Source organism: Sinocyclocheilus rhinocerous, unplaced genomic scaffold, assembly GCF_001515625.1.
Source record: "Sinocyclocheilus rhinocerous isolate Xijiao unplaced genomic scaffold, SAMN03320098_v1.1 scaffold688, whole genome shotgun sequence".
Taxonomy (NCBI): Eukaryota; Metazoa; Chordata; class Actinopteri; order Cypriniformes; family Cyprinidae; genus Sinocyclocheilus; species Sinocyclocheilus rhinocerous.
The window spans coordinates 2,053,800-2,067,949 of record NW_015651641.1 but is presented as its reverse complement, the minus strand read 5'-3'; the positions used below and the strand labels follow the sequence as shown (position 1 = coordinate 2,067,949).

The 14,150-nt window shown below is 37.8% G+C and overlaps 2 protein-coding genes across 2 annotated transcripts; one reads left to right on the top strand and one right to left on the bottom strand.

Moving 5' to 3' along the window:
- Positions 1 to 228: 228 nt before the first annotated feature.
- Positions 229 to 4,247, top strand: LOC107713369 (stomatin-like protein 2, mitochondrial). Its single transcript, XM_016518857.1, has 10 exons — positions 229 to 426; positions 1,410 to 1,562; positions 1,643 to 1,742; positions 1,827 to 1,885; positions 1,962 to 2,063; positions 2,156 to 2,290; positions 2,388 to 2,532; positions 3,250 to 3,329; positions 3,476 to 3,604; positions 3,704 to 4,247. Exons 1-10 carry the CDS (start codon positions 382 to 384, stop codon positions 3,818 to 3,820), a joined length of 1,065 nt encoding a protein of 354 aa, XP_016374343.1. The 5' UTR covers positions 229 to 381; the 3' UTR covers positions 3,821 to 4,247.
- Positions 4,248 to 8,096: 3,849 nt separating this feature from the next.
- Positions 8,097 to 14,145, bottom strand: LOC107713365 (prenylcysteine oxidase-like). The gene is made up of 7 exons (XM_016518854.1): positions 14,058 to 14,145; positions 12,449 to 12,592; positions 11,394 to 11,600; positions 11,114 to 11,288; positions 10,241 to 10,452; positions 9,132 to 9,284; positions 8,097 to 8,987 (listed from the first exon to the last, which is right to left on the bottom strand). The coding sequence occupies exons 2-7, from the start codon at positions 12,558 to 12,560 to the stop codon at positions 8,317 to 8,319; spliced, it is 1,530 nt and encodes a 509-aa protein (XP_016374340.1). The 5' UTR covers positions 12,561 to 12,592; positions 14,058 to 14,145; the 3' UTR covers positions 8,097 to 8,316.
- Between the last annotated feature and the right edge of the window lie 5 nt (positions 14,146 to 14,150).

Here is a 14,150-nt window from a genome sequence, read left to right as displayed (position 1 = left end):
AACAACCTTGGACGTAAGCTGCACATTCATCACTACAAACTATCATTTCTACTCACTTATGAAAAAAAAATGTATGCAGTACTACAGGATCTATGAAAGTCTAGTACTTGTTATCATTTTTCTAACAATGCTATAATTTTATTTGCAATATTTCACACTCAGCTTTCAGTAACAGGCGGTTGATGTATTCCCGGAACCAAATAATAAAAGCATTTGTTTCCCTCGCAGACTCGGAGCCGGAGGTTTGTCATTGGCGCACGCTGGAGATGTTGTAACTTGATTTCCGCGGCTGTAAGAGGGTCACGTTTGTACTGTAAGCGCGAGAAGAATTAATGTATTTGTTTCAGGCATCTTTAGCATCTGGTTTCATACAGGCTGACCATGCTCAGGACGGGGGTGTGTCGGGCGGGGAGCGGCCTTTTAAAGGTAACACACGTGTAGCTCTGTGGACTACAGCACTGCTTGACAAATGTGAATAATTATTAAAGTTCACTTCGAAATCAAATGAATATAAATGATTTTGCTCACACGTTTACTTGAAAGATAATTTAATTAATAATCAAATTATTTATTTATTGCTTGTTTGTTAGAGGTCAGAATGACTTTTTTTTTTTTTTGCCGTTGCAGAGACAGTGGAATTTATCTTGATTGACAGAACAACAAATTCAGCACAAGAAGTAGTACTTGTCTGGTACTACTACCAGAAACTAATACTTTAAGGGCATTAAAGCCAAATCTAAAATCAAAATTGACCCAAAATGTTAAAAAGTCTTATTGTGAATTATTAATTCAATAACTTGCCTCACCTCTGAACTGAACTTCCGTTTTTGTTAACGAAAACTAAAATCATATAAAACTTTTTTTTTTTACTTTTATTACTTGAAATAAAATAAATATTAACTGAAATAAAATAGAATTGAAATGAATTACATTCAAATTTAAGTTTTAAAAAATATCATTTTATTTCAGTTAGTTGCCAAAGCAACATTTCTCATTTTCATTTAGATTAAATAGATTAAGTACTAAAATAAAACTAAACATTAAAACATAATAAAAAAAAGATGTAGACATATTTAAAAAAAAATAAATAAATTATAGTACTTAGTAGTACTAAAAGAATGGGTTGTACATTTACACCACAAAGTGCTCAAAGACTGGACTAAATGCATTTTCATAAATAATAAATTATGTGTGTTAAATTCTATGTATTTTTGTATAATGTGTAACTGTTTTATTTGTTTAAACAAAAATTTTTATTACTCTTATTAATTGTTACATTTATTCATAAATAAATATAATACAAATAATTGTTACACAAAATATTATATCAATTAGTATAGGAATTATTATTTATATTATACTTTATTATTAAAAAAATTATCTAATTCTGTCTCTTCTGTGTACACTAGCATTCGTGGCAAACCGTGCCTGCGTCGTGGGGGAGCCGAGTTCAGCAGCGATGGGCTTCCAGCCTCCCTATGAACACCGTGGTTCTGTTCGTACCCCAGCAGGAAGCTTGGGTAGTGGAGAGGATGGGCCGTTTCCACCGAATCCTGGAACCAGTGAGTTATCATTATGAATATCTTCAATGTATTTGAATCATTTCCAGGCATCAAAATAAAAAATTTTTGGTTTCCTGCAGGGTCTAAACTTCTTAATTCCAATCTTGGACCGAGTTAAATATGTTCAAAGTCTCAAAGAGATAGTGATAGATGTGCCAGAGCAGTCAGCAGTTTCCCTCGGTATGTTACAGCCATTGTGATCTTTTTCCACTCCTACTTTTATAGATTTTTGAAGTGAATCAAATCGTGTTGTTTTGCTTGTAGACAATGTGACATTGCAGATAGATGGAGTTTTATATCTCAGGATACTCGACCCGTTTAAGGTAAGTACTTTTCTGCTTTCTGCCAGTATTTCTTTAGGCTTTTCCTCTCGTAATGGACTTTTGTTCTCCTCTGAAGGCCAGTTATGGAGTGGAGAACCCAGAATATGCCGTCACCCAGCTGGCACAGACCACCATGAGATCAGAGCTGGGAAAACTGACCCTGGACAAAGTGTTTAGAGTATGAATGCCAGACAATCTCTTAGTGATTTACACAATATCGTATTCACCATTCATTTGTGTGCTTAAGGATCACTGTTTGTCGTTCGACAGGAAAGAGAGTCTTTGAATTCCAATATTGTCCACTCGATAAACCAGGCCTCAGATGATTGGGGGATTCGATGTCTTCGATACGAGATCAAAGACATTCACGTTCCTCCACGGGTTAAAGAGTCTATGCAAATGCAGGTGTGACGATTTACTCTTCAACTTAATCTTACAGACCAAAAAGACTTAAATGATCACCTGTCAGTCATATGACTCGTATAACATGAATCACGGTCAGGTGGAAGCCGAGCGGAAGAAGAGAGCCACCGTTCTGGAGTCAGAGGGGACGAGGGAGGCGGCCATCAATGTGGCCGAGGGTCGCAAACAAGCTCAGATTCTGGCGTCTGAGGGAGAGAAGGCTGAACAGATTAACAGAGCTGCTGGTGGGGTTTTTTACTGAACATCTGGGGTTCGATTAATGTTAGTAGTAGAATAAAATTTTGTTGTTGGTATTAAAGTCAAATCAGTCTTGTAAACGATTCATGCAACTGCATTTCCTTTTTGGCTGATGTCACCAGGGTTATTATTATTCTTAACGTAAAATAAAACCATACAATAATTTCATTACTTAAAATAAAATAAATATGAACTGTTATTTATAAAGTAATATTATTAATAAAATTAAAGTAAAAATAAAACATTTTATTTCAGCTAGTTGTCAAGGCAACATTTTTATTTAGTATATATAAGTTGAAGTACTAAATTAACTAAAACTTAAAACTATATAGGCATAAAAACCTTTAAAAATGACATAAAACACATAACAAAATTGCTAAAACTTCAGCTAAAATTAAAATGAAAAAAAAAAAAGATTGTTATTAATAATAACAATAAAAACACATTTGTTATTTTAGATTTAATTGTTATTAATAATGAATATAAATATAATAATACTCAACAAATATACAAATAATAAACAAAAAATAATTGTTTATGTTGATATTGGATGTTAAAATTATTTATAATAAAATTATAAATAATTATTATAATGATAAATAATAGCAAACAAGTAATTAAATTTGTTATAAATTATAGTAAAATGACTATTAATGATATTTAAATTAAATGGTTAAAATTAATTATATTTTCCCCCTGTACAGGTGAAGCAAATGCTGTTTTGGCTAAAGCTGAGGCAAAGGCTAAAGCTATCCGGCTGCTCTCCGAGGCGCTCACTCGATTGGTAAATCTGATTCAGTTTATGAAGAGCCTTATATCACACTTATACATCACCACACTATCAATCTTGTGTGTAAACTGATATTACACCTGAGAGTTCAGGCTGTTTTACATCTATCTTACTGACCTTTCATAACTGTATCTGTACAGAATGGAAACGCTGCAGCATCTTTAACTGTGGCTGAACAGTACGTCTCTGCTTTCTCCAACCTGGCCAAGGAGTCCAACACCATCTTACTGCCCTCGAACACAGGAGACATCAGCAGCATGGTCACTCAGGTGTGGCTTCATTCATATATATGGCACATAATATTCCCTAATAATAACAACCATGTCCCTAGTTGGCATGTATACCTCATTGTTCTCTTCTGTCTTCAGGCCATGGCGATTTATGGGAGTTTATCAAAGACACAGAGCACAGCAGACAGTGTGACCCCTGAGACTAAAGAGCTGACTTTGGAAGGAAACACTGCGTCTGAAACTGGATATAAATAATGTCTCATTCTGGGATAAAAGACAGAAACTGTTGATACCGCAACGATTCTGGTTGTGAAGGACTGATGCAGGAAAACTGAAATGATAAAATCACTGAAGCACTGTGGCGTCCTGGAGTAACTACACAAGAAAGATTTGATTGTGTTTATGTTTTGTTTCCATCTATTATAATAAATTTGGAAAATATCGTTTTTCCTGATAATCACTGACCCAGTGCTTGTATGAAAGGTCATTCATCATTCAAATATTTCTGCTATGCATATTTTCAATAATGAAAATATTTAACATGCTAATAATATTCATGCAATCCAAATTAATCACCAATGAATGAATGAAATTGTGAACTGCAGAACATTGGTAAATGCTGTATCGCCGTAAACACAGCTTTTTTTCCAAAACCGATGTATTTTCAGAGTTAAGGTGGGGTCACATTAGCGAAATTTTGGAGAATAGTGTAGTGATGAATGAAGCAGACTCACACAGAAGTCACTTTCCAACCAAGTAGATTTATTTATTTATTTATTTTCTTATTCAACGAAATTCCAGATTGCATGGATTCTTGTTGATGTGACTGGATTTTGGCCACGTCAAGTCACTTAACAACAGTAAATGTGGACACGCCTTTACACGTCTGTCCATACAATAGAAGATGGTAGATATTTTATAACGCAAGTGTAAAGTTATTTTCTGCGTTTAGTAGTGCATTACAGCAAACTTGCCAAAAATGTGCCGTTTATAATTCAGGGTTATTCTTTTATATTATTTAAACTAGAAAATCATGAATAGTCAGCCAGTGATAATTGCAAAAATAAACTATAAAATTGTGATCAAGACTTTATGCTGTAGACAGAGCTTAACTTGTTTTATACCTGAATGTTACTTTAATTTCAATTTGCCTCTTTTTTACTCCTGTTTCTCTCTTTACCCAAATCCATCAGAGCCCAGGAGGAGAAAAGTGAGGTATGCTGCCCCATCTCCCATCCACCCTGTCAAGCCCGGCCCACAAGTTCCTCTCATTACCGCCAAAGTGGTCCCTGCCACTGGCATTCGGTTCTCAGAGATCATGTCATGGCCACAGAGTTCCTTTTCTCAGCTGCCATGGGACCAGAGATCCTGTCAAGGCCGCTCCAGAAATCCCAGGGAAGGCCACAATAAACAAACTACTGCTCCAAAACCTGAGGCGCCAGAGGTACCGGACTTGAAAATCCCATTTCACAGCTTTGCTGGTCTCAGCGGTCCCTCACACTGAGGTTCCTGCCACAGGCAACTGGTTCCCAAAATACCATCAAGGCCACTCCAGAAATCACTGTGAATGCCACCCTAAAGATTGAAGATGTAACAGAGTCAGAGTAACAGGCATCACAGAGTTTACTCGACAGGGTACATTTCTAGAGTGACCCTGTTCCCAGAGCTTCTTGTCCCGGGCTGAAGGTTCCTGCTTTGGTTCCACAGCTGTGTGTCATGGCAGCTCCAGTTTCAAAGCATCCCAGAGGTTCCTGATGACTGGGTCACACAGATGCCTGCCACAAAGGTTCCTCTCATGATGCTGCAGAGATTCTTGCCAAGTTCCAGCCAAGGCCACCCCAGTGTTCCCTGTAGGCAGGGGCGTGTCTAGAGCATTTTAAATGGGGGGGCCAGTCGGGGGCACTGGCTCAAAAGAGGGTGGCCGGGGGGGTGGATGAGGTTGTGTTTGCGGAACGATGTATGTTATAATACATCGTGTACACTCACTAAACAAGTGAGAGTGGAGAGATTCGTCCTCACGCGAGCCTATCTCAAGACATCTGGTAGGGGGGGCACCTGGAGAGATTCGTCCTCTCGCGAGCCTATCGCAAGACATCTGGTAGGGGGGGCACCTGGGGTGGTCAGCCAAATTTCAGGTGGGGGCGGTGCCACCACGTAGACACGCCCCTGCCTGAAGGAGCCTCAGCCTGAGCTGCTGTCCAAGCTGCTTCAGTCCCAGAGCTCCTCTCTCAACCTCCCCGTTCCCAGAGGTTCCTGATAAAGCTGCTCTGGACCAAGAGGATTCTGTCACAGCTGCATCAGAGGATCATCTCACCTTCCCGTCACTGGTGTGATTCCTCCATAAATATATAACACCTGTGTGCCACATTACACCGTGTACACTTTGTAATTGTGAAAATACACAAAAATGTGTTGTTTTAACAGGAAAACATCGAGAAATATTAACTGTTCCTCTAGAGAGGTTAAGCCTCTCCTTTTACCATTTTATATTTAGCACTTTGAACAGTAATATGAATAAGCTAACCAGGGGTGCATTTCCCAAAAGTATCATTAGCTAACTATGGTCGCAAGCTCCATTGAACTCTATAGGTATCGACAGAACTTGTGACCATAGCTGCTTTTGGGAAACGCAGCCCAGGTGAGTAACATCTCAAAGAGAAGCTGCACTGTGTAGCCCTCCATTTACTATTTGAAGCCTACATGGGGCGCCATGAACAGACGGGTAAGCAAGACGGAATTCTTTTTATTTATACACAAACATTTAATTACACATTAAAAGACATTAACTTTTATTGCAACTGTAAACAGGTGTACAAAATTGATGTCAAAAAATTATTTTTTTCGATAGCTTGGTACTGAAACTTGATTTATGCATGCACTCTGTAGGTGTTTTGAATGCTTTTTGCGTTGTGAGAATATTCAGCAAAATAACTCACTTGTTAAGTATGTTACTTAAAGGCACAATATGTAATTTTCGCCGCTGGAGGGTGCGTATTCAAAACAAACAGAGGCAAAGGCGTAGTTTGATGACGCTGTGACTGAGTGTGGAATCATGGGAGTTGTCGTCTTCATCCCCACAGCCGATGCAATCCGACGGGACTCATGTTCCAGAAATCATGTTCATGGATGAGCTAATGATTTGTTAACGTAGTAGAATGAAGCAGGGTGAGGTATATCATGTTATGAATAAACTAAACATTTTGAATTTTCACCTCAGTGTGTTTCTTCTGAGTTCCTTTATGTGTGCTGTTACACTCATTTGTTCTGAAGTCTCTCACACAGAGATAAACAGCACAAGTCTCAACAGCGCGACCTTGATACCAGAAATACACTATCCATTATCAATCACTGTTTACATTGAATGTAGGCTAATAAAATTAGAAGAATCATTCTCGCGTTTCGATGCTTCGCTGGTTATAATCATTCTCGTGTTTCGATGCGTCGCTGGTTATTTTTTTTGACACTTGTGTTTTAATCAGGCTAGTTGTCCGGTCGGGAAAGAAAAAAAAAACATTTTAAACAAGCTAGAAGGCTGATCAGCTGTAGCTCGACCTATATTATTATTATTATTATTGAAAACAAGAAGGTAGTTCGACCTGTATTCTGCTACTGCGATTCTCTCTGATGATGCAGTAACTTACCGCGGGGGGAAAAAAAATCTTCGATCTGTCCAATTATTGTAAACAGTCATTAGGTCCGTCAGACTGAAGATATTTTAGCGGTAATGTGACCAAAAATATTTAAGACCCATCGAATCTGAATTTAAGACATTTTAAGACTTTTTAATGCCTTTTATTAGGAAAACGTTATTTAAGACATTTTAAGGACCCGCGGACACCCTGAAAATGATGGTCAGTTTTCAGCTTGAATTGTAATAACCAGGGTAATAACCAAAAAAATATATATATATATACACAGCACAGGCATAGGCAGAGGGTGAACCAAATCCAGGGTAAAATAGCAGCCAAATGTATTAAACAATAATAAACCCGTCTTTTTAGGCAAGAACCAGACATGGGTGTCATGTAGGCTAAAAAAAATGTTTAATGGGAATGAATTTGTATTTAACGTGATTACAATTTAATAAAAACGTTAGAAACTGATAATTATATAACGTATCCTTTCCACGGTTATTCAAACAGCGAACAGATTATATATAGAAAGTGACATCACTAACACTGATCTATCGCGAGTTTAAGTACTCTCAAAATAACAGAACTATTGTTATAATCACTGAAGCTGTATACACTGTTAAATGAATCTCTTACTTACATTGTACGTACATCTGCGCTTTGTGGTTTTCCGGAATTCAGTCAGCGAACGCGCGCGCACTCAACAAAACTGATGAGTTTGAACGATGACTCATCTGAACGCTTCTGATTGGCCATTGCAATCCTAAGCTCAACAGAATTGTGTGATTGGTTAAAATATGCAACACTGTAAAAAAGCCTAAAATGAAATGCGGTGCAACATGAGCAGATCTTAATTTAATGCCGCAATCGACACTGTCTATTCATATTCACTTTGTTAGCAACAGACGTAATAGATTTAATTTGTTTGTGCAGGGGCATTTTTGTCCAATTTAGTGGCATTCCCCTGGCCCCAAGTCCCAGTGTAAGCCTTCCCCAGCCTTACACACGCTCCGCCTATGAGCACAGGTCTACCTTTCACATATACAATCTCTCATCTCTGTACAAGATTTTATTACTTATGAACCCAAAGTAGTTCAGATCAACCGCACTGCTCATCTGTCAAAGTTCACCTCTGAGTCTGGTGTGCAGGTCCTCTTGGTTGATTTTGCCCGTCTGCTCATACCAGCGGTGGTGGGCGAGCAGGGCCAGATTACGGGCGGAAATGGCACTCATCTCCATGGCACTGGCCACCCACTCCACGGCGTTGAGGTAGTAGAGGTGATCATGGAGGATGAAGGGAGGTGTCCTGCGGTGCGGTGGGCTGTAGGAGGGGTACGCGAGCCAGCGCTTCTCCGACACCGAGTCCCAGGAAAGAAAGATTTGCTGCAGATGCTTCTGAGAAAGTGGCTGAGAGGAGAAGATCTTCCATACTTTGTGTTGACTGGCAGGGCTGCGGGAGTAACCCTTGGGAATTTTCACCGGGTCCAGAGAGCTCAGGCTGTGGATCTCGGAGGCTTTGTTGTCCAATGTGAGGACGTCAGAAACAAAGAAGTCTTCCGGCTTCTCTGTGGTGCCCAGATAGGACACATTGAGCAGACCGTGGACCAGCGTGGCCACCGTTTGGTGGTAGCGGCCAGGGAAGTGGGATGGAATGGGAGGAGAAAAGCCTGAGAAGTTGATGTCAGAAATGCCCTGGTGGAGAGGTGTGGCAACTACAACTATGTCGTACATGGAATGGGCGGCACCAGATTCACCAACGTAGTTCACTTCATAGAAATTTACAGCCGAATCTGAAAGGGCAACAAAAGAAAATGGATAAATATGGCAAGACTGTTGGCAAGAAACCAACTTACTGACCCCAAACTTGTGAACTTTGGTTGGTAGTGTACATAATATATAAAAAGATTCACTATAATGTTCAAAGTGGACTGTACCAGTTTTGGATGGTCTCATCTTCATGGAGATGGTAGTCACATGAGCTGGAACAAGTTCAGCTTTGCTGTGGTACAGAAGCCCGGAACAAACCATCTTATTCCCTCCATCCACTGCCCACAATCCTGAGTCGGCTCCTGCTAGTGAAACAGCACCTACAAACAGAATACGCCATATTCACACACTTCTGTATCTAATAAATCAGTGCTCCACAACAGGTTTTGCTGGAGGAGCATATTTTATATTGGACAGCAAGTCGCAAGGCAAAACACATAAAATCTGTGGTACAAAACTAACTATAAAAATGCCTGTTAAATAATTAGTGCACCACATTTGAAGCAATGACAAATAATAGTGTATACAATTAAGAAGAGGGAAAAATCTTTATTTTAATTTTTTTTAAATCTAGTTTAAAATGCACGTGTCATGTTTTTAAAAATGTATTCATGCTGGTTTCATATAATTTTGGGAAAACATTTTGTTACATGTGGTATAACCATTAAGTAATAACATATTTTTCTTACATTGCAAATACTAATCATTATTTTTGAAAAAAGGTTTTTAAATTTTTAAGTTTTTAAATTTCAAATGTAAATAGTTTTTCAAAATATCATGAATCATTTATAAATATTAAGTTCATGAGAAGTCGCACCACATGACATCTTACAAACTGAACTAATCTTGCTCAAATTATCTGATATTAAGACTTACTGACCTTGACAAACGGTAACGATATGATTGTCCTGCATGTTTTGCATATTAGTTTCACCAGATGATTTAGATTTCACACACACATAAAAAAAATTATAATATTTAAAATATTTTAATACATGTTTCAGTGCTTTCCCCCCAAAGAAATAATAAAAACAAACGTGCCAAAATACTTTTTTTTTTTTTTGCCTCACATGATTGATTTTTAATAATGAATGCATGAGTGTATGAATTATATTCAAATCATTAAATGTAAAAATTGCCTTTGTAATGTATTTTTTTATTACTTAATAGATTTGGAACCAAAATAAATGTGTGTCATGTCACTGACCCTTCGATTATTAATACTAAAAGGTCACAAACATCCCAATATAGGCATATAAGCATAATACAGGCATACCCACAAATCCATTGATTCGGACACTTTGGCCGTAGTTGACCCTTGTGACGGGTGCTACGACGTCATTGAGAAAGACCTGAGAGAAGCCCTCAGCCAGCATGGCCTCCTCCAGCGTCTGATTGACCAGAGTGAGGAAACCGTCTCCACCCATAGCATGAAGAAGCTTCTCCACGCTGGAGAATGAGTAGCCATACTGCTGGTACTGATATATCCTACAGAGAGGACAGAAATGGACAATAAAAGGACTTTAAAGGTGTAGTATGTAATATTGACAGCTGGCGGTTGAAATGGGTACTGCAGTCAAAATTCAAAATATTGTTTCTCCCGCCCCCTCCTCCTCAGACGCGACGCTCCAGCGAGTTGTCAGATTGAGGACACGCAACGGCAATGAGCACATTTGACAATGGGAGGCGGTGAGTCTTACACTGTAAGTTGATGAGTTGATTTATCCTCGTTTTAATATGCCTCTGGTCTTAGAGGTATTTAGATTGATGCCGAGGCTAATCTGCAATTTCTGACCCAGTTCATTTGCTGGCTTCCATGGCTGCGATACGCTGTTTTACGATCTCTAGCAACCCGAGGTGTCGAAATACTATTGGTTAAACTGGCAGTGGGCGGAATCACACAGACAAAAACAAAAACAGGCATTCCGACACGGAATGCACATTTTCAAAGTAGAATAAGTGGCTTTAGCGTTGTTTTTCGGAGAAACAAGTATGTGAACTTGGCATGTTTCCTAAATATCTGCGAATATATTATGGTGTTTTTATGTTTTGGTACATTCAAAAAGTTACATACAGCACCTTTAATATCAACTGGTTATGTTCATTCTATTCACCACTAGAAAAAATAATGGAAACACAACAGACGAACCTCATAAACTTGTCCATTATGCCCTCCACCCACATATGCATTCGAATGAAGTTGAATCCGTATCTCCACAGCATGCGTATGACGTTCACTATGAACCAGTCGCTCTCTTCAAAGGTCAGCTCTTTACCGTCAAATATCGCCAGTTTAGAAGATACATCAGCACGAGGAGACAGACCTGATCAGAGAATATGACACATGCAAGGTTAAGCTGAAAGTATCCAGTTCTGCATTTTAGAGAAGAACATCATAAGGAAAGCTTGAGAGGGAAGTGGATACTGACCGAGTTTGTCCAGAAAGTGCTTCATGTGCAGGTTGAGGGGGTGAATAATGGATCCTCCTGTCTCATACTCATATCCCCCAATGTTTTCAGTGGCCAGACGCCCTCCCACAGTCCCAGCCTCAAACACATCGATCTTCACTGCCGGTCCAAACTCCTGTCTTAAGAAAAACGCTGCTGCCGTACCTCCAATACCACCGCCAATTATTGCTAAAGAAAAAAGCACATTTAGCCCATCAGATCCCACCAAACATGCCCATTAATATACATAATATCTGATACATGAATTTCTAAGGCCTCTAAATTATCAAGATGAGCAAAACTTTGCTGAACATCCTGTTGCACACAATCTACTACATGCTTTCTGTCCTCTGATTGATAATTTATACTTTTTAAGCCAGTAAAAGGCCTTTAGTATCATTCTAAAATACTCCCAGCTTCAGGCTGTGCTACACATGTTATTTTTTATTTTTTTGCTGGGAAATATTTTAAAAATGTATAAAGTATGTGTAAGAATAACTTTTATATTGTTAGTTATGCTTCAGAATGAACACTTACTGGAATGAAGCAACTTAGGTTTACTTGATTATACATACAACATTTGTTAAAATGCGAGTATCAAATATGATCATCAGGCTTTTGATGAACGTTTATTTGTTCATCTCTCAATCATCATTGTGTTGCACTGCATTACATGTTTTGCCCCCACAATAAAAACCAGTGAGTTTGATCAATAAACGTTTTTAAATGTTTTCTTACTAAGACATATTATTAGAGTGACAGTTGATATTTATATGTGTTTTATAATCTGCTGTACTGTTATAAAGATCTCATTGATTTACATTATAATCAGATTTTCATCTTACTCTATGGCCATATAAATATCAGTAACTGCTCACACATATGCAAACCTTTTTCTTTTCTTTTATATTTTGTGTAAAGTTTCAATAAATTCAATAATTCTTAGTATTATTTCATGTCAGGTTTTACAGGGATAAAAGTCTTCCATATACTCTTCATTCTTACACAACAAATGAATGATTTGAACTTTATCATACCAATTTTCTTTGGTGCCTCTCTGACTTCGGGTGCAGAGGCAAAACCTCTGCGTCCAACTTGACAAAGCCCCAGGAAGAGGAGAGCCTTCACCGATAAGTGTCTCAGAGCCATTCTAGGGATTCAGTGTTTCACAATATTAACATCTGAAAAACAAATGGTCAGAAAATAGGTAAATGATGCATTTACATGAGCTCAGATTTTCATAAATGAAACATACTTTGGAAGAAGGTGGCTGTTCACTGTCTAACAGAAAGGTCAGATTCTGCTTTACAAGACGAATCATTCAGCTTGCTACCAGATTCATATTTTATTATCGGGTCTATAACACATGTTAGAGCTGAGAAAAACAATGAAGACATTTCTATGGATGCAAACTACGACATAAAACTGGTTTAGAAAGCAACGAATCAGCGATTCTTTTTTTACGTTATGACGTGTCTGGCTTCAAATATCAGCTTCCCTATTTCTTGTGTTTCACCAGCTCTGTAAGATTTCCATCAGTAAGGTTCTTTCCATTCTGATATTTCTGATAATAAGGAGCTAGATGATGTCTTAAACTTTGTTTATATGATGGGTAAATTCCATATCCACAAAGCTAGATACCTTAAATTTAAACCCAGCTGCAAAATATTTGCTTCTGATCTACATGTATTATTGTCAAGCTCTGGAGACATCGTATTATATAACGGTTTTTAAGTAAATTGTAATTTTTTTCTTCTTTCTTTTTCTCTCTCCTCTGTATTCCCCCCAGATGTTCTATGTTCTTTATTATTTGTTTCTTTTGTATTGAATTATATTTCTGCAATAAAAAAAAAGTTCTCGACCTTTTTATGTTTATTTTGTTTCTCGTTGTTTTTGTTATTTGTTACTGTCTGTATTTGGTTTTGGGTATTAATAAAAAAAGCTTTTTGACTTGCAGGTCACTTCTTGTCCAACACGAACACCAACGCCTAATATGGACAGCGATATTTCCGGTATTTCTGCTGTAATTATGACTGCTGCTCGTTTTCTAAACTATGTTTATTACCAGAAATTGTGAGTATTTATATAAATCAATTAACCACGATTCATTTTGTGATTCCTTAAGTTTCGATAACTGTTAAATAAAAACAAATACGCTTTAGAATGTTGAATTACATTCGAGTAAGGTTATTTTAGTATATTAGTAATAATAATTTATTGATTTAAAACTTTTTTAAGTCATCCAGCGGTCCCTTTGAAGTTCACCGAGGCCCCCGATTGAAAACCACTGTTTTAAAACATTCAAATAGACATTGCAACGTATTGAAGCTTTTCGATTATGATTTATGATTTAGCTCATAAACACAAAGTCGTTTATAATTGTACATTTTCATTTACATAAAACAATAAGTTTAACCCAAACATGAAGAAATCCAATTTACAATTTCGACAGTCTGATCATGTACACTGTACTAAAAATGCACATCTTTAATTAATCGCATTGATAATAGCTGCTGTAGCCAGAGAGGACAAAGTCTCATCGATGCAAAAGTTGAAGAGAAGTTTGCAGTTAAACCTTCTCGTCAGACTCGCATACAGACGCTGTCACCTTCAAATATACGCAGCTGTAAAAACGATGTATCTCACCGCTTTAAATGTCGGGATGAGAAGTTAAAATAATGTGTAAAGGTAATAAAGTGCATAAGTCAGGTGCGTGAAATCCAGCAGCCGAAGATTCGT